Genomic DNA, 19,117 nt, shown 5'->3' on the forward strand with positions numbered 1-19,117 from the left:
AACTACCATGTTATCAAGATTCTCAAAATTACACCCACATAATCCAGTTACCTAACTTTCTGCATTCTCACCAGATTGAATCCATTGGTTGCACTTCCCCTCTTCCATTTGAAATTCAAAAATACCATTCCTTTCCTGCACATCATGACAAAAAAGTATCCCAACTACTATCCCCAAGTGAAGATTGAGATGAAGAACAATGACTGGAGCTCAAAAAATTACTAACTGAACTACTTGATAAAACAATCAAAGGATTAACAAAGGGATCCTCTGTAATGTTGATTGAAAAAAAAGTAGTCATTAATCTTAATTTTCATCCACCTATTAATCACCTCCACTGAAGTGGCGTGAATTAACATCCAAGCAACATCCAATCTATCCATATTCTTCGTTCTATTGTCAATGCGTACAAATCTACCAAAAATAGTTGCTATTGATCTAAAGAATGCTTCTGACCGTCTATGTACAGGGACACCAATACATCTTACCCAAACATGCCTTCCTTTTACAAATTCATCTTGATTCCACAGACGGATTGATTCAAGCCAAATTGAAAACATGTCATGTAACTCCTTCATCAAATCCTTAAAATTCTCCTCAAGGAGTGGTTGAATCAATACTAGATTGTCACCCATTGGTATAATCTTTATTGAACGAATAACTTCAGATAATAACTTATTGTGTAAATGACATACTTCATCAATTTGTCTTACTTGACCAATATAGCATCTTTGTAACCATTCCATCTCCTTATTTGACACTGAAAATTCCATACCATTCCACTTTTCTTCACTCTTAACTTGTTGGGTTACTTTGGGCTTCCATACCCTCTTGGTATTGGCTCTAATCACATCCACAAAACTTTGTCCCTGGACTATACCTCTCCCAGAATATTTTCTTTCAACCCCCTCTTCCATAACACCGTCCAAAATTGTGCCCACTTCTTTATTCCCCTTCACCTTAGTAAAATGAGATGGATTAACATGAAGCTTAAAAGTGCCAATCCAAATTTGTTGCAGTTTCCTCTCCAAAAACCCAGGATATTCATTCTCCATGAATCTGACAAAACCAAAGCGGTCACCATACTTACACTTTTTATTTGGAATATACACATCAATAACCTTTCCTCCCCACTTTGTGAAAACTCTCCACATATCTATGGTACCAAAATTCATTGGAAAATTGGTGAAAAAATATGGCATAGCATCATCATAAATCTTACCAAAAAATCTCCTATGTCGTTGCCACCCATTCCAATTATTCATCACATTTTCCTCTAGCATCCTCTTGTCTTGTTGATATTCCAATCCCGATCGAAATTCTTTCCTCCTTCTTGATCTCACCACGGTCCATTCTCCCTCATTCTCATGCTTTCTCTCCCTCATTCTCATGTCGTCTAATAGTTGAATGTTTTTGTTGACTTTGTGAAATTATTCTATTATAGTAAGTATTTGAAGAAAATATATGTTTTAATTAATTCTTTAATTAAGTGTATTTTGAAAAATATGTGGTTTATACTATAGTTTTATTTTATTTATATTTTATGTTTTAAAAGAAAATACGAGAAATTTAGTTTTTATAGAAGGGTTTTTTTTTTATAGTATAATTAGGTTTTACATACTTATTATTTCATGCTTATACTTTTTCTTTGAATGGAGGAGACATTAATAGTGCGTATTGATACATCTTTTAGTACATTATATTGGACTTATTTGATATTTATAAGTATTTTAAATTAATTAATTGATTGATATTTGTTTTAGTGGACTATTTTGGTTTCAATTCTAAATTCTATTTAATTTTTGTCCACTTTGACATGTTGTCTTGCGCAAGTCATATCTTAAGCTCCAAAAATCTACAACTTCTCTATTGGGAGTTTCACCAATTTAGATGTCTTAGGATCCAAAAATGCACCACAAGATTGCATCTCTACACTTTATTTTGGATTTACTTTAAGAACTTATTATATAAGAAATTTAATCTTGTTAATGAGTTGATTAATGGGTTAGACCTTGTAAATATTCTGATTTGGCCCTCTATCTTGGTCTATTAATAGGTGTTGTGAGACTTTTTATATATACATTCTCTCATTTTTCAAAATTTGGAGTTGTTTCCTCTACAAGTTTTTAAAAATTCTTTCTCTCTCTCTCTATCTATCTATCTATTTATCTATATATATATATATATATATATATATATATATATATATATCTAAATTTTCTAAATAAATGAACTATAGCAACTCGATGGAGATCCATGACTAGTTCGTCCAATTAATTCAAGATTTCATGAAATGCCATAAAATTTGAGTTTCTGATATATTTTTATCGTATGAATTCTCTGTCTTTTTCTCCATTATTCTAGATCTATTTTTCATTTTTAATGATTATAAATAATATTCTAATAAACTTGAAACAAATTTGAAGATTAATTTTGGATCTAGATTTAGATTTAGATCTATATCTAAAATAACATAAATCACATAAATCAATTGTTCACAGTTCTTGAATTTTACAGAAATTGTTTGACAATTTTATGAAATTCAATAGATCTACATTTAGATATACATTCTAATTATGTTCATTTTGATTTAAGGTTGATTGAATTCAAATTATATTTTGAATTATGAAAATTTTGTTGCAAGGATTAAAATCTTGAATTGCTACAATTTTTTTTTTGAAATTTTTGATTAATTTTCTATTTTGCATTTTACAATTGCAATTAATGTTCTTTGTCTAAAAATCCCCTTCCTAAGAATCTATGTGATAAATTCATATATTGACTTGTGTCTTTGAGAAGAAGAATGTCCTAGATTTTTTCCCATATTACAAATCCAAGGAGAAAGTAATTTTTATAGTGATTTTGTGACACCCTCTACCCGACATACCATAACACAAATAATAAAATTAGAATGACATAATTCCTTCATAATCAAATGCCCAACATCTCTAGATAGAGAGCATCACATTTGTAACTTGAACAAAATAACGTAATCAGCAGAAATTACTAAAGAAATAAAACTAAGGTTTTCAAAATAAGTTAATAGAAACAACATCTTAATGTAATCCTATCTATGCCCTGATGTTACATGTCCTATTAGAGCAAAGCCCAACACTGAATCCTAAGTTTCTTCACCAACATCCTCAGTCTCATGTTGATGATTACTTGCATGATAACCAAGGTAAAACAACACAAAAGAAAAAGGAGTGAGAAACATCTCACTCTAGCTCACAGTGTAGGAGTATACACCGAATAGTCAAACACAAACAAGACATATATATGTACATAACATAGACGAATTAACAACAATATCACACTCCACCCATCCATGACATAAAATCAATTAACATATAATATTAAAATACACATCTAATGGACACAAACTACAAATTATCATGCATGTAACGCCAGTCAAACATCACATAATGCATTGCCGCTAGCAACACACATAGAGTAGTCTAGGAGTACATGTTGGGTCACACCCTCTATGCACTCTCACTAGAAGGACATACTACCAGGGTCTGGTCAGGATAGCTAAGTCACACAAGATACATATCATGGATACGATGGTTGAGACTGAGACTTACAAACTGAGATATCCCCAAGGACTAATCACCAAGCTTTTACACAAGGGATCCTTCTTTGGCGATGTATTCCATATTGTACCCTTAAAAACATTTATGAAAATGATACATGTAAATCAAGACTCTATGCATTCCCATATCACATTATCATGTTGTTCCACCATATTAATTTTTCTCACATCACATACTCATCAATTATATTCATTAAAGGATAACATTGAATAACACAAGAAATTCACATCATTGAATATCATAGATCACAAGAGAGAAGTAACACAAGATTCACATTGCACCAATAGAACCCATCAAACAAATAAGAAAAGAAGCATAACAGAGGAATTGGCGCTCAACCCTAGATCGGGTACTCAGTGCAAGGCTTCTAGAGAGTAATTTTAACTCTTTGGTTGAGCCACGCTAAGCGTGATTAATAAGGTAGGATGAAACAATTGATTGGAAGAAATATTTTAGAATTATAAGTTGGGAGTTATGGTGAGTGCAAGAATTTTAAATACCTTTTTGATAAAAAAAAATAGTCAAGCATGATACATGTGAGACAATTATAGTTACTTAAGAGTTGTGATTTTGAAATTTTGATGATGGAAACCTACTTCCCAAGGATCCTTTTGGAAGAGATAAGACCAAAAATGGTGAAGGATGATAAAGTTGGTTTGAAGAATTGTAAGGCACTTACCCTACCTTTGGAGGAGTACCCTACCTTAGAGGGCTTCTATAATTGTTATAATTTTTTTCATAATTCATTTTATTAGTGATTGTATTATGATATGTTTTAGTCTTGTATTTTAAGGTCAAGTAGTGTAAGTAATTTTATCCTTGTATTGTTTTTACTTAAGGGTGTAATTAGTAGTTTAAGGGATGTGTAACTAGTAATTTAGGGGATGTGTAACTAACTAAAGTCATTATAGACTTATTGGGCTTGAATGGCCCAAATCTTTTTTATAGCCCATAGATTTGGACGTCCACTTGCTCATGCAAGTGGTTTGGACGTATAAACCAAGCCAATATAGCCATCCAAGTTGTGAATTAAGCCACATGAATTTTGATAGTGACATCTCAACAACTTGTTAAAAGTAATCATTAGTTTAGTAGTTATAATGATCAGGTTAGGTAGTTGGAGTTAACTTAAGCTAACCTAGGTTATTCTTAAACTATGAATAGCTTAGTTTGTTTCATAAGTTTATAGAGAATTAACTAGACTTCTAGAAATTTAACTAGAGTTGGTTAACTTAAGTACAAGATAACTATCCATGGTTACACTTAACCATGGTTAGTCTAGCTTGCACTATAAGCCAACTAAACTCTATATATTGTAGTTTTGACCCATTTTGTACTTCTTTTGAGATTTTAATAAATTGGATGAACTTTTCTCTAATTCTCTTTTTCAAAGCTTGTTTCTCTATTTGAAATTTCTTCCTTTTCTCTTACATTCTTGAGTGTGGTGAGAATTTGAAGAGACTTATTACTCTTCAAGAGTGTGGCGTCACCTAAGGGAGATCCTACCTTTTCTTGTGTGTTAGAAATGGCTTCTAACATCATTATAAGCCATTGAAGGAGCTTGAAGGAGTCCAATAAGTTAAATATCCGTCCAAGAAGCTTCAAGGGAAAATTATGTCAATCAAGTCTCTCCCAATTAAGGTTTCCATCATATAGGTAGGAAATTCTTAATCCATCTACCTTGATGACTAGAGAATTGAGCCTTTAAGATAAGTTTTGAAACCCATATTGACATGTGAGTAACCCTTAGAACATCCTTAATGAGATATATTGAAGAAAGCCAAAAGTTTGATAGGTGAGATTAGGAAAGGCAAGAGGTTTGATCCCTATTGTTAGCTTTATTAGTTTAGTGTTGGACCATGATAGGAGAATGGTATTAAGGGGGTATATAAATGATGTTTTATGACTCCAAGATAATTACAGTGCACAATGAAACTATGGAATGTCCTTGAGCTAGTTAGAACCTACAAAGAACCTTGTATTAGGGCCTGAAGAAGTGCCACAAATTGCTAAATTGGTTAGACCGTACTAAGAAAAGACTAAAGACCACCATTAGAAGTCAAAAAAGATACCATAACATGAGGAGGAAAAAGTATGAGTATGGTGAGGGAGACCATGCATCCTTGAAAGAAACTATTGAACTTGAGTTGGTTGGCATTATGATTGTTGGTTTATGGGTACATTAAAATTCATTAGGATTATCCAAAGGTATCAATTAATTTAGTTAGTGCATATATTGTTACCAAATAATATGTCTCAAATCTTGATGATTGTGAGAATCATAAAGTTTCTAAGATCATATTAGTTTTCTATTATTGAGAACTTCATATATATATATATGTGTGTGTGTGTGTGTGTGTGTGTGTGTCTAGTGATGCTTATAATTTTAATTAATTATTGATCAGCCATAATATCTTTAATTAATTGAAATTATATATTTTGTTGCTTAAATCACATAAAGAATGACATAATATTGTAATTGATTATAGTTGATTATAATAAGTTTTATCTCACATGAATTATTGTTGTGTGTGTAATCAATTAGGATAAAATATCAAATTATATTTTTTTAACTTACCCATACGGATTAAGAAAAAAAACATAATTTGATAGTTTTATCATAAGCTTATGTGATGAATCTAATTGAGTATAATTGTAGCCCACAAACACGTTTTATGTCCTTAGATTTATATATATTTGACATCAATCTCATATTATGAATAATAAGTGATCATGTTTAAACTTTGCAATTATGCAATTTGCAAATGTTTCAAATTTAAATTATGATAAAGGATTAATTCATGAATTAATATATGAATTACATGTTTTGGAATAGTCATAACATCCTAAACAATGTAACAAAAGAGTTATTTCAGAAGGAAGAAATAATTAATTAAGGTTATAGGCTAAATGTCATGATAGGATATTTCTATGCCCATAGACATGATCTATTTTATTATGATATTTTTTTTCCATATATAATGTTTGTAAATTCTATGCATGTTTTGCATCAAAAGTTTTGAATTTACTGATTTATGAATTATGGAGAAAAGACAAACACTAGAAGCGGAGGTTGAATAATATCAATCAAAAACTCACACTTTTTCAAGTAGTGAAGTAGTAACACTATCAGTAAAGAGTGTTGAAGAAGAGGTAGATAAAACACATAATATTTTTATATTGGTTCGTTTTAACCAATGAGACTACATGTAGTTCTCAATCCAACTAGATTAAGTTCCATTATCTTAAATAAGATACAAGTATTCTTTTAACAAGTCACTTCTAGCTTAAACATGAGTGTTCTTTGAATTGTCTCTTCAAGCAATCTACCCAAGTATTCTTTTCAAGCAAAGCCTCTCCAAACTTCAACACCAGATATTATTTTGCGAACAATCCTTTCTATGCTAAAACAAGTATTCTTTTACAAACAAGCTTCTCTAAGCTCAACCAAATAACAATAGTTATATCTGGATAAAGTTTTACAAATTTTGTTTCATCTTACGAATAAGACGTGATGCAATCAATTGAAGTCTTTAAAGAAAGAATCGATGAATAATAATTAGTACAAAAGTTCTTTTTATTTTTGATCATGAAGCTTCTTATATAGTAGTCTGGATGCAGATGACTATTGCAAAATCTTGAGAGTTCCTCACAAGCTACCTTCATCTGTCTTTGTTATAGGTTTCTTGAGATGAGAAGTCTCCATTGATGCATTAAATTCATTTCACCAAATTGTCACTGATAAAGGAGGCTACTTATCAATTTCAGGATACTAAATGGACTATTTATAGTGTGTGTCAGTGAAGAGAAAGTTTTGTATCAACTTTTGCTAACTTTTGGCATGATTTCAAGGATCTATTTTTCATTGGTTTTGGCATAAAGAATGGCTTTATTCACTATAACATATTTGTGAGTTTCAAAGAGCTTTCTTACTTCGATCTGTTTAGAAATCACTTAGACATGTCACTAGTAGTCATTAGTTATTATAAATGATATGCATTTAAGACTTTATGAAGTCAAACTATATGTTTCGTCTAATAACACATTGTTTTTCTAACGATTTACGTCTTCTATTTTGTATTTCTCTAAAATATTTTCTCTTAGAAAAATATTTTGTTTGTTATCATTAAAACTTTGAAAGTTTGAGGGGTCCAAAATCGTCTTTTAACTTAACATGAATTATCATAATATGATATCACAAAAAAGGTATATATTTTTATCACCTTGTACAAACATTCCAAAAGTTAGTGGGAGTCAAAAATTCCAAATAAATGAAAGTGAATTCTTGACAAGTGAAATTTGAGAAAATAAGTGGGAGTATATGATACTCTTGAATATCACTTTAAAGAAAAATATTTGTTGGATACTAAAAGATTATATCACAAACATAATGTTTTTAGTCTTAAAGTTGTCAATTTTGTTGAAGACTAATTAAGAACTCTCGACTAAGAATTCTTTTTTAAGAATGTTGAAGGTGACAGTCAAGACAAACAAATTAGTAGAGGTCAAAAGAGAGTTATTCTCCATTGAGCATATAGTTGCAGAATCGATGATCCAGCAAAAGATTGCTAGCTATAGTATTTTAGGATTATATATTCAAAGGCTTGCATTAAAGTTTGTCTTTTTAATTTTATAACTTTGTGCACATTAAGTTTGTCATATAAAGATATGATTCATTTGAATCAATATAGTATGGACCTATTTTAGATATTAGAAAGTATTATACCTTGTAATAAATCGATAGAAATGTTTATCTTGAAACATAACCATCATGATTTATGTATGATAATTTCTATGTAGTTTTGAGGAATTTAAAACTTCAAGTTAAATGGTCATGTTTAGATGTTGATGATAGGGATAATCTTTAAAGGGTATATGAGGAAAATTGGAGAATGTTGGAAAAATTATATGGCTCATAAAAATTTGTGTTTAATTTAATTACCTTATTAATCTAATTAATTACTTGATAATAAGGAGTTGTTATAGAATAATAATCAACTATTGTGAATCATAATAAACATATTTTATTGGTTCTTAATGGAGGAACTAATGAAGGGTTATTACGATAATAAGGTGGAGGATCTTTAGTTTTGCCTATAAAAAATGTCTATGGTGTTTCATTATTTAATAAGTTTAAGGAAGGACAAAAGTTAGAAGAACTCTATTTATTTTCTAAATACTTTATTACATATTTAGTAGTTTAGTAGCAATGACTAAAAGAGATATGTTTCCACTATTATAAGTTATAGACTAATGTTTTATATTTCTAAAAAATCCTACTTTTCAATAAATGCTAAGGTATTCAGAATGTAAGTTCATTCCAAAACAAATTTTCATTAAGGTTTGAACTTGCATGAGAATACTTATTGCAGGGCATTAACATATTTTTATAAGCTTTGGACTTAAGTTCTTTTTCGATAACTTTATGTATTAGAGATATAAACAATTTGGTTGCTAGTTTTCTAATTCTTGTTTGAAACTTGATTTTAGCAAAACATTGTATGATCAAATTAATTAGTTCATTGGATGCTTTTGATCCAAAATAGAGTTTCTTATGCATAAGAAAAAATGTTTATACCTTTTCACTTTTTTGATGTATGAATTTTTCACTTAGCTGAAATAACTCGTTAGATCACCAAAATATAATAACATTAGTTCTCATCAAGATCATGAGACATTTCAAGGATGGACAATTCAAAATGTCTTTTGTTCCAACAAAAACTCCTTTTGATATTTCACGTTTGATCATTTATAGAAGGATGGTCACAGTCATTGAATAATGAACAAAGATGAACCGAGACAAGACAATCTACAACGATACATGCTTTTAAAAAGTGTTTTTGTTAAATTTTGAACCTCAACATCTCTCAACTACTGAGTTAGAGGAACACATTCAAGCTCAATTTCTAGCATACCTCTCTCAACATGTTGTAGCCTCACTGATACCTCCTGTTTGACTTTCCCATCTTCAAGGAAGATGATACCATCTTTAGTAAGAGTGTTGTCACCATTCGCTACCAATTTTCCAAGTTGTATGGACTCAATGGTTGATGATTTCTCGCATGCCTTTGCAGCTGAAACTAAAGGTTCAATGTTTATTTCAACCTCTCCCATAAAATCATCAGTTGAGAAAGTATCCTTGTCAAGCACAACCTACACATATACATCACAATAAGTAAATTTCAAAAATTTAGGCTAAAAGAAAGTAACAATAGTGACTAATAAAGCTTGATATATAAGTTGTTATTTACAAGTTAGTTTGTTTAGCTCCCAACCTACACAAGACTAAGCCTAATTTAGCCCACCAACCTACACAATGGTGATGTAGACTAACAATTGTCTAGGCTCATGTATTTTGCAGGCAAGTTTGATCCAAACCATTTACTTATGGGTCTATAGGAATTAGTTTGACATATATACCTATCTTTAGTCACTAGGTATCAAATTTAACAAAATAACACCTTACTTATTTGGTAAATTTAAAAATTATTAAATAGCACCAAATGTCGTAATGTTATTAGTATCCATTGAGTATGATTGTTATGTTGCAATCAATTACAAAAAAAAAAAAAAGTTGTGCCAAAAGTTCTAAATTATGAAGGACACTAACAAAATAATCTCTAGTTCACTTTTTTTAACACACTAAATCATACTCTAAATTTATTATAAAGTAAAAAATAATAATAATAGGTCTAGCTCATTAAATAAGAAGAAAGACTCATTAAAACTTGTGATTTCTAATACATTTAAATTAATAATAAAGAGTTTGTTGAAAATAGTTTATTGCTAACATTTCTCTAAAATATTAGCCTACCAATGAAGAAAAAGTCAAATAAAGAGTAAAAGATTATGTGTTCCAATTATCAAAAGACATATTTAATTTTTTTTTTTTGAGATTACCCACTTAGAGAAAATGGTATTCAACTTACCATTTTAAGAGGAGGAATGTCATCAGGAATTGACAACATTAGGCTTTCCTTCCAAATTGGGTTTAAATTGTTCTTAATGACACGTGTCTTCACTGTCTACAAAAAAAGAATGAATATTATTATTGCATGTTAAGTTTATTTAACATATATGAATGATGCCAATGAGTTGAGAGATGAAAAAACTCACTTGGTGACCAAGAGATATGATGACATAAGGGTCACTAGACATTACATCACGGATAGCTAGGTTAATGCCTTTAACCATATTAACCTTGATTAGCCCAACAAATTCAATCATACCTACCTATAGTATTAAATAAATAAGGATAATTTAGTTTATATATTTGAGAAAAATAATAAGAAAAAAAACTATTAATTTTCAACTTGTCATTTTTACATGGTTTTGGATTTAAATAAGGTACAAAATAATATGTTTCAAATTATATGAATATTTAAACAATCAAGGTGCTTCTTAGTAATTTAAAAAAAATTGAAGTCTAAATTTTGAAAAATAAATCTTATGTTGACCTACTTTTTTTGTCATCTAATTTATACAACAAACAAAATTCTCACTATAATGCATATTTACTTTATTGTATAGCATAATTTATTGCATTAGTTGATTTCAAAATGAGTTATCCAATTTATATAGAGGACGAGTGATATGAGTTGCAAAAATCAAATAAAACATTACCAATGAGTTGCTCTTTTTTGCATTCTTGTGATCAGAATCTTTTTTTGTCCAATTATTTCGAAAGGCGTTCCCAAAACGATTTTTAGTTGGTACTTTATCATAATGCCTTTTATTGTGTAGGGCATTGTTATTTGAGGAATTGTACTGTGAGTTTGATGAATTTTTTGCATGAAATGGTACAAAGGGACAAGACAAATTCTCCTCCGTATCCAAAAATTGTAGGAATTCATATTTTTTCCTGAATAATAAAATAATGCATGAGAATCACAATGATGTATTTCTGTTATAGAATTGTGAATTATGTGTGTATATGTATGTACATGTGTATGTGTGTTTTCCCAATTACCTAATAAAATCATAGCGCTCCTCAATGGAAGAATTTGGTTTTGGCTTTTTAATGTTACTTGGAAGGCAAGCTTCATACTTCTTGTTGATTAGTGTATTTCCACCCAACTTCACCAATGCATCAACTTGTTCATCTGTCCATTCGTCTAGATTTAGTGATAAAACCTACGAGAATGTCAAATCATGTTAGAGTTTTCATTCCTAAACATGTGTGGACAAAAGGAAGGGCCATAAAGTACTTGTCTATCATCAAATTTTTAACACATCTAAACATGTTTAAATTACTTAAATAGTAAAGACTAGGTGCCAAATTTGATTACAAAATTGTTAAACATTTTTAGTGTACTAATTAACTTTTCATTTAAAGTTACCAAAATTTATTTTTTTCATTTTGTCCACTTCTTCCTTAATAGTAGTTTAAAAATCAAAGATAGTTGTCAATTGCATGAGTTCTTAACTTATTTTACATGAACTTCACTTAATTATTAGAAATCTTATTTATAATCACTTAAGTAAAAGTATCATTAAATAATTATTACCATACTTTCTAGTGATTGATAATGAGATCACTTCTATATAAATTTAACATAAGTGAAAGTTAACAGTAAAAAAAGGATTAAAAAAATTTATAAAAAAAAGGGAACCATTAGGAAACTATGTAATAGGTTATATGTAACTTATAAAATAATTAAGAATAAAAAAATTGTTAAATATTTTTAATATTGAATTAAGCTTAATTATAAATTTAGTCCTATATTTCAAGTTTTGGTTTTAGGTTGGTTTTCTAAGTATAAAAAGTATTACTTTGATTCTCTAAATTTCAAAAATTTTAGTTCAGTCGCTTAAATAGGCTATGTTAAATCAAATTGGTATCTTAAAAAAAATTCTTTAGTTTAACAAAGACACTTTAAGGAACCAAAATAAAATACTTTAAACTTAAAGGACCAAATTGAAATTTTTTAAACTTGAAGGACCAAACTAAAACTAAAAATTGAAATAAGAAACTACAATTTTAATTTAACTATTAAATTATCATTATTTGAATAGAAAATTAAAAGAATGTAAACATATAATACACTAAAATATTTTTTTTCTTCATAGTTAGAGATATTAAAGAAGAAATATGCTCAAAATATTTTTAATACTCCTAATAAAAAATTTCAAAATATTTTTAATACTTTCAATATTCCCAATTTGGCAAAGAAATATAGATATAGAAAAGATGATCATAATGTTACATATATAATTGAAGTTCTAAACACAATATTTATAATATCTTATCTCAAAAATCTCTACAAGTTATGTTCAAAACATACCTTTGATATGTGGACACCTAGACTTCTATGTATACCAGAGCATTTGATGCAAATAAATACTCCAAGACTTGAAGACCTGGTATTTAGCCAATGGTGTTAATAAAATTAATTTTAAATATTTAGATTCATGTTTATAAAACTTATTTGTTTATACATTTTAGATATTGTATTTTATGTGCCCAAATATTCTTCCTACATTTAGCAATTTAAAAATATAAAATAAAAAAATAAAGTATCAAAAAAGACTCTCATTACAACATCATTTATTGTGACACATTAAAAAAGAATAGAAAACTTTACTAAGGAGATAAACATTGACTAAAACTTACCAAGAATTCACTTAGATATATCAAATGTAAAATATATAGCTGAAATAGTAAAAGTTGCAAAGTCTTTTATGATGTTTCAACACAATAAGAAGCAAATAAGAAAAATGGTTGAAATTGATTACTATTCAAGTGTAAGTTAATGCAAGGAACATTTATCTTCTTAATTAACATATACAAAGGCTAAAAAAATATTTGCAAACAAAAAATAACACCTAGTTTATGATCCATGTTAATGTTATCAAAACAACATGGGAAATTTGCAATACATATAGAGTAAATTTCTTTAAATATAAATTAATACTTACACCCATTTTGGTTCCAATGATCCACAATCAGCACAATATTTATTCCCAGCTTGACGTATCAGATTTTCTAACCTTTTTTGTGGACCTAGTATCCATATGAACAAGATTTAACTATTAAATTCAATAAATTATGCAATGAAATTTCTTTTAAAATGATAATAATTTAAAAATTCCACCAAAGATAATACAAGAGGTATTTTGTTCCTAATTTAGTTGAAATATTCTCATTTTATTCTATAATAGATAGTTGTAAACTATTCCATTTTGTTGTCTTTATATCATATATTTAGGAATAGTAATTTATTGAAACCAAGAAGTTTTGGTTGACAACATTTTATGAAACAACAATATACAACTAAAAATTAATTAAGATATTAGTACTTCATTATATTTTTAAGAATTTTAAGATTTCAAAATAAAAGCATTAACATAAAAAAAAAATGATTATTTTGCAACTCTTATTATTTCATACATGGATTAGGATGGTTCATCAATTGATTAAGAGTTATATATATTTTTAGTTTCTATTTTTTATTTTAATTTTATTGGATGATACCAGTTGGCAAAAAAGGTGAATCAAACTTACTCGTCCTACTTTTTGTTTAGCCACAAAATAGTCATCTCAACTCATCCCACTATTGGATGATGCATTAAACAGATTAACTCACTTTAAGTAATATATATATATATATATATATATATATATAGGATTCAAATATTTTTTTTTATGACAAAATATTATAACAATTAAACATTTAATATGCACATTGAAACTCATCAGAGCCGCCTCACTCTCTTACCATTGTTTCAACCTTGTGTCCATCTTTTGTTTACAATACTTCTAATGGAGCAAAGAGGTTTGTGGGAGTAACATTAAGATGAAAGAGTTTAGTTTTTGTTTGAGAAAAAGGGTTAGAGATTGGAGTGTTGAAGGCTTGAAATTTTGAAGGTTCTTTGGTTTTGGTGCTTAAGAGTTTTCATTAATGGATTCAATAGTTTGTGATTTTTCTTATCCTTGTTGATTTTGCTTACTATGGGTAGTTGATTTTGTTTTTTCGATTATGACTTAAAGAATTTTTAATTTATGTATTTAGGGTTCTTATTTTGCTTACTACATTTTTTTTTAAACCATTTAGTAGTCCACAAGGAAGTCACATGAATATTACAATGGCTATCACATCATCGTTTAATGATGATATTGGATGGAAGGGGCAAGAAAAAATGATAAATGATAATTGAAAGACATAGATTAGTTAAAAAATGTTGAAGGACCATAAATGAATTTCATGAAAAGATGAAGAACTAAAACTATTAAAAATTATTAAAGGACTAAAAGTGAATTTCGTGAAATGAAGGACTAAAAATATTATTGAATAAAATAATATATATAGTCATATCAAAATAGTTGATTATGTGATAACTAACATAATTTTCACATCATCGTTTAACAGTGATACTTGACAAGGGGACCAAAAATATTAATGAATGAAAAGTTTAGGATCCTAGACTTGTCAAATTTTTGTTTAAGGACTAATAGAAAAATTAAAAAAACTTATGACTAAAAATATATTTATCTCATCAATATAAAATTCTTATGTAAATGACAAGTTATAAAGTAAATCGTCAATTTAATCCTTGAAATTGTAACTCGTTATCATACTAGTCTTTGAAACTATGGCAAATAGAAAACTCAAATAAGTCCTAATTTTTTTTTAATGATTTTATTAACATTTCTAAAATTAACTTTTTTTTTCATCATGTTGATCTTTCAACATATGTTATTGTTATCACTTAAATCCTTTGACTAATGACCAAAACAAAAAAAAATGGATAATTTGGGGACTTAAAATGAATCTATAAAAATGTTTAGTTTTTTCTTAGTTTTAAGGACTAATAAAACAACAAAATATAATTGCAAAGACTAAATTAATCATTTAATCTATATATATAATGAGGTACACATAACAATTCACATGATATCAATAATTTTGAATTTTGATTCTTTTAATTTTTTATACTAATTCTTTTAATTATTAAAATCTCATTAATTTAGAATACTGGAAACTAAGGAAGTATCCATTATATGAATGATAGCTATTTTACAAGCATCTAAAATATCCAAACATGATACAATTAGGCCATTAGGCATAAAATGTATAGGCTTGCATATTTTTCAAGTGTGGTATGTAGTTATTTGGTTTCTTATATGAACATTAGATATTTCACACGCATATAAAATACTTTAACATGACATGTTTATAGCCCTTGGACAAAAGATATATCTAGTTATAAAAATTTCTCAAGTGTATTATATTACATTCTTATTTGGTTAAACTCGATAATTTTATACATCTAAATCCTATCACTAAAAATAACATTTCCCAACTATGTACTTTCTACTTACAATTCATATAAGTTTATATTAAGACACATTTTATTTTATCATGTGGTTTATGACATTTTAATAATATAATAATAATTAATTTCTATATGGTTATCTGGTTACCATGAAAATAGTAGGGATATTGATAATTTATGTCATACAAAGATGAATAGTTATTTTTTTACTTAAAAAATAGAGGAATGAAACTAGAAATTCATTTAAATGATCAAGTCTAATGCTCATGCATTTCTTTAACAAAATCCTGTAAGGTTAATCCATACTTTTAAGTTAAACATCCTTTTATACATTACAAACTAAGAAAAAACATTTAATGCAACATATAAACAAAAAGATAAAGGGTAAAAATAATACCAGAAGACATCCATCGTTCTCTTTGACTTAATGTATCCAAACCCGGAGTTTCGGAACAAAATAGATCATAAAGGCAAGATCTTGATCCTAAAATTAAGACATTTCATATTATAGTTATTATGATACAATGTCATAATAAATTGTGAAGAAAATACAAGAGGGAATAACTACCAATAAATTCTACTAATAAATAGAGACATTAATTTTATAAAATATAATAATATGACATGTTCTACTAATTTTAAATAAACTAATTTTCTTTAACCACTTTTTGGTCTTGCTCGTTGTTACAAACTAACAATTAATATTTCTTCCTTATTTGAATAATTATTTCTACTTTCATAGAAATTAAAATTCACCTTTTTGGAAGCCAATCTTTTTTACTTGAAAAACTAAACTTACACAAACTTAAAAAGAATAAAAAAAATGCAATATTTCAAGTCATACTTCTCAATAAATGTGCGTGTATATATATATATATATATATATATATAGAGAGAGAGAGAGAGAGAGAGAGAGAGAAAGAGAGAGAGAGAAAAAAGAAGAAGTAAGAACATTTTAAATAGGCATTTTCCAAAAAAAAAATTGACAATGAGAAAGCCATTATTTATAGTATTCTCATTATGTTATTTTTTTTTTCAAAAAAAAGATGAAAATTGTGATTCTTTTAAAATAACATTAGTTACAATAAAATAAAAAATTAACTCATGGCTACCCGTTATGACAATACTTACGATTCATAACTCTTGGATTGGACCTTCATCTTTTGGAAATCATCCTTAAGTCCACAAAAGAAACATCTAAAGCTTTTTCAGTTAATTCTTCTTATATAATCACATTTGCTTCTTTGGTTGATATATTTAACTTATTTATCACTAAAAGGTGGGTAGGTGTATTTAGGAAGTGAACTCTTTAATGATTTACTTAAATGAAACTAATGAGGATTAATATCCCACGGTGTAAAATATTATCTAAAGCTACTATACTCTTAAAAATCAAAACAAAAAAACAATCGAAAGACTACCAAATTTGCAATGAACAAAACAATTGTCCAAATAATCTTTAACTACAATGAACTCAATAGAATTTTGGTATAATAACATCCCTAGTTATTTAAACATTTAATAAGAATCATCATTTTTCATTTTCTTGAGGAAAGAAATTGTATATATTATCTCTTCTCATGTATTAATTAGTTTGTCATATAAATTATTTAATATAAATAATAAAGGCAAAGAAAGGAAAAGATAAATAAATCAGACCCATCATATACTAATGAATTCAATCTTCTTGTAAAAGAAATATAATTGTAATGTTCCTTTGGAATAAAGGAAGAGAAAAAAAGGAATGATTATAAGAATAATAATTTACCAGATACTTCATTGGTATCAGAATTTTCATGTTGAATAGACATCTCCATCATCCAATATGTGAAACCAGGTCAAAAAAATTGAGGTTACAATCTGGGAATAGCCATATGTTTGTCAATTGCTTCTCTGCATGAAGATATAAGGCTACCTCACATATTTGATCATCTTGAAAATAACAAATGTAACATATCATGAAGAAAAACACAAACAATGGTAAATACCAATGAAAAAACAACGATGAACAAGGAAAGAAAGTAAAAGTTTTTTCTAAGAGCTTACGAATCACATTATTTCTATTCACATCTTAAATTAGGCCCAAGTGAATGGCATCTTATTCTCTACAATCAACAATGAATATTTCACATATCAAAGAATAATATCTAATTAATTATGTCTTATGAGATCAGAAAAGTTAGAGAAATTTTAGATAAATCTTTAATGAAACAAGGCTTGACAATTTTTGAAGAAACAAGCATGAAATTTTCAGGTGCATTGAAAAATTAAAAAAAAATTGAAATGGAAACTAAATAGGGATTTTAGAAAACAAGACACTTATTATTCCTAGAATTTGAGTTCTAACAAATTGCACAGTTTCTTATTTTTATTTTAAGGAAACATAGAACATTGGCTACCAAAAGCCATTGTGAGAACTAACGATTATTGAGATTGAAGTTATTGATGTGATGAATGTTTAACCCACCGTAGAACATTGATGTTCAAGGAAAAATGCTTGAATGTGCTTACATGGGGCGTGTTAACTTTTGTTCATGACAAATCAACAAATATGTAAACAACACATATTGGTATCATCAATTCCTCAACTACTATCCATAAATAGAACTTTTCGGTTAGTTTTTCTTTTATTTAACTATATTGAAAAATAAAGTGTAATTCTACATTTAAAATCATAAAATAAAATATTTTATCTTTTAACATTTTAATTATTGTCTTAAATTAGAAATATAAATAGAATTTTCAATTTAATTTAGATAGTTTTTTATAAATACTTATAGATAAAGAAAATAAGAAGGTAAAATGAATTATTTTTTTTTCTTATAAGTTAAAATCAATTTATATATTTAACTTTGAGAGAAATTAAGCTACATCTTAGTAATGTAAAATAGCTTTATACCATTATCCAATTACAAAGCATTGTGTATGGAAAATTTGTTAACTTTTATAAACAATATAAGACTTAAATATGTTTTGAATCCATATAAAATGATTGAATTTTGATCTTGGTTCATGTAAAAATTTGTCTTTGTTTTTCATGCTTCTAAAGTTTATAAACATTGATTTTGGTTTTTGTGAAATGAATTAGTTTTGAAATATGCATATCATACATAAGTTTATTAGAGGTTTTGCGATGGAGTTCAATTGGGGAGGTTTATATAATCATCTATCATGGCCTTATGGATTTTAATAATTACGGTCTTTTTATAAACATGTTGAGAAGGAATACATGTTTGTAACTATGA

General features: G+C 27.8%; 2 protein-coding genes across 3 annotated transcripts; both read right to left on the reverse strand.

The window, feature by feature from the left end:
* Nucleotides 1-51: 51 nt before the first annotated feature.
* LOC145952345 (uncharacterized) lies at nt 52-1,391 on the reverse strand. Its single transcript, XM_083064692.1, has 2 exons — nt 333-1,391; nt 52-135 (listed from the first exon to the last, which is right to left on the reverse strand). Exons 1-2 carry the CDS (start codon nt 1,389-1,391, stop codon nt 52-54), a joined length of 1,143 nt encoding a protein of 380 aa, XP_082920818.1.
* Nucleotides 1,392-6,750: 5,359 nt separating this feature from the next.
* On the reverse strand, nt 6,751-18,448 carry LOC109817142 (putative ADP-ribosylation factor GTPase-activating protein AGD11). Of its 2 annotated transcripts, XM_020382342.3 has the most exons (11): nt 18,340-18,448; nt 17,641-17,765; nt 16,270-16,356; nt 13,515-13,599; nt 12,881-12,956; nt 11,566-11,729; nt 11,220-11,457; nt 10,713-10,829; nt 10,526-10,621; nt 9,512-9,749; nt 6,751-7,334 (listed from the first exon to the last, which is right to left on the reverse strand). In XM_020382342.3, the coding sequence occupies exons 2-11, from the start codon at nt 17,690-17,692 to the stop codon at nt 7,321-7,323; spliced, it is 1,167 nt and encodes a 388-aa protein (XP_020237931.1). In that variant the 5' UTR covers nt 17,693-17,765; nt 18,340-18,448; the 3' UTR covers nt 6,751-7,320. The 2 variants fall into 2 exon arrangements, with proteins under 2 accessions (XP_020237931.1, XP_020237930.1); XM_020382341.3 differs by lacking the exon at nt 6,751-7,334 and having other exon boundaries at nt 9,322-9,749.
* Nucleotides 18,449-19,117: the final 669 nt, after the last annotated feature.

Source organism: Cajanus cajan, chromosome 10 (assembly GCF_000230855.2).
Source record: "Cajanus cajan strain Asha chromosome 10, NIPB_CcT2T_4, whole genome shotgun sequence".
NCBI lineage: Eukaryota > Viridiplantae > Streptophyta > Magnoliopsida > Fabales > Fabaceae > Cajanus > Cajanus cajan.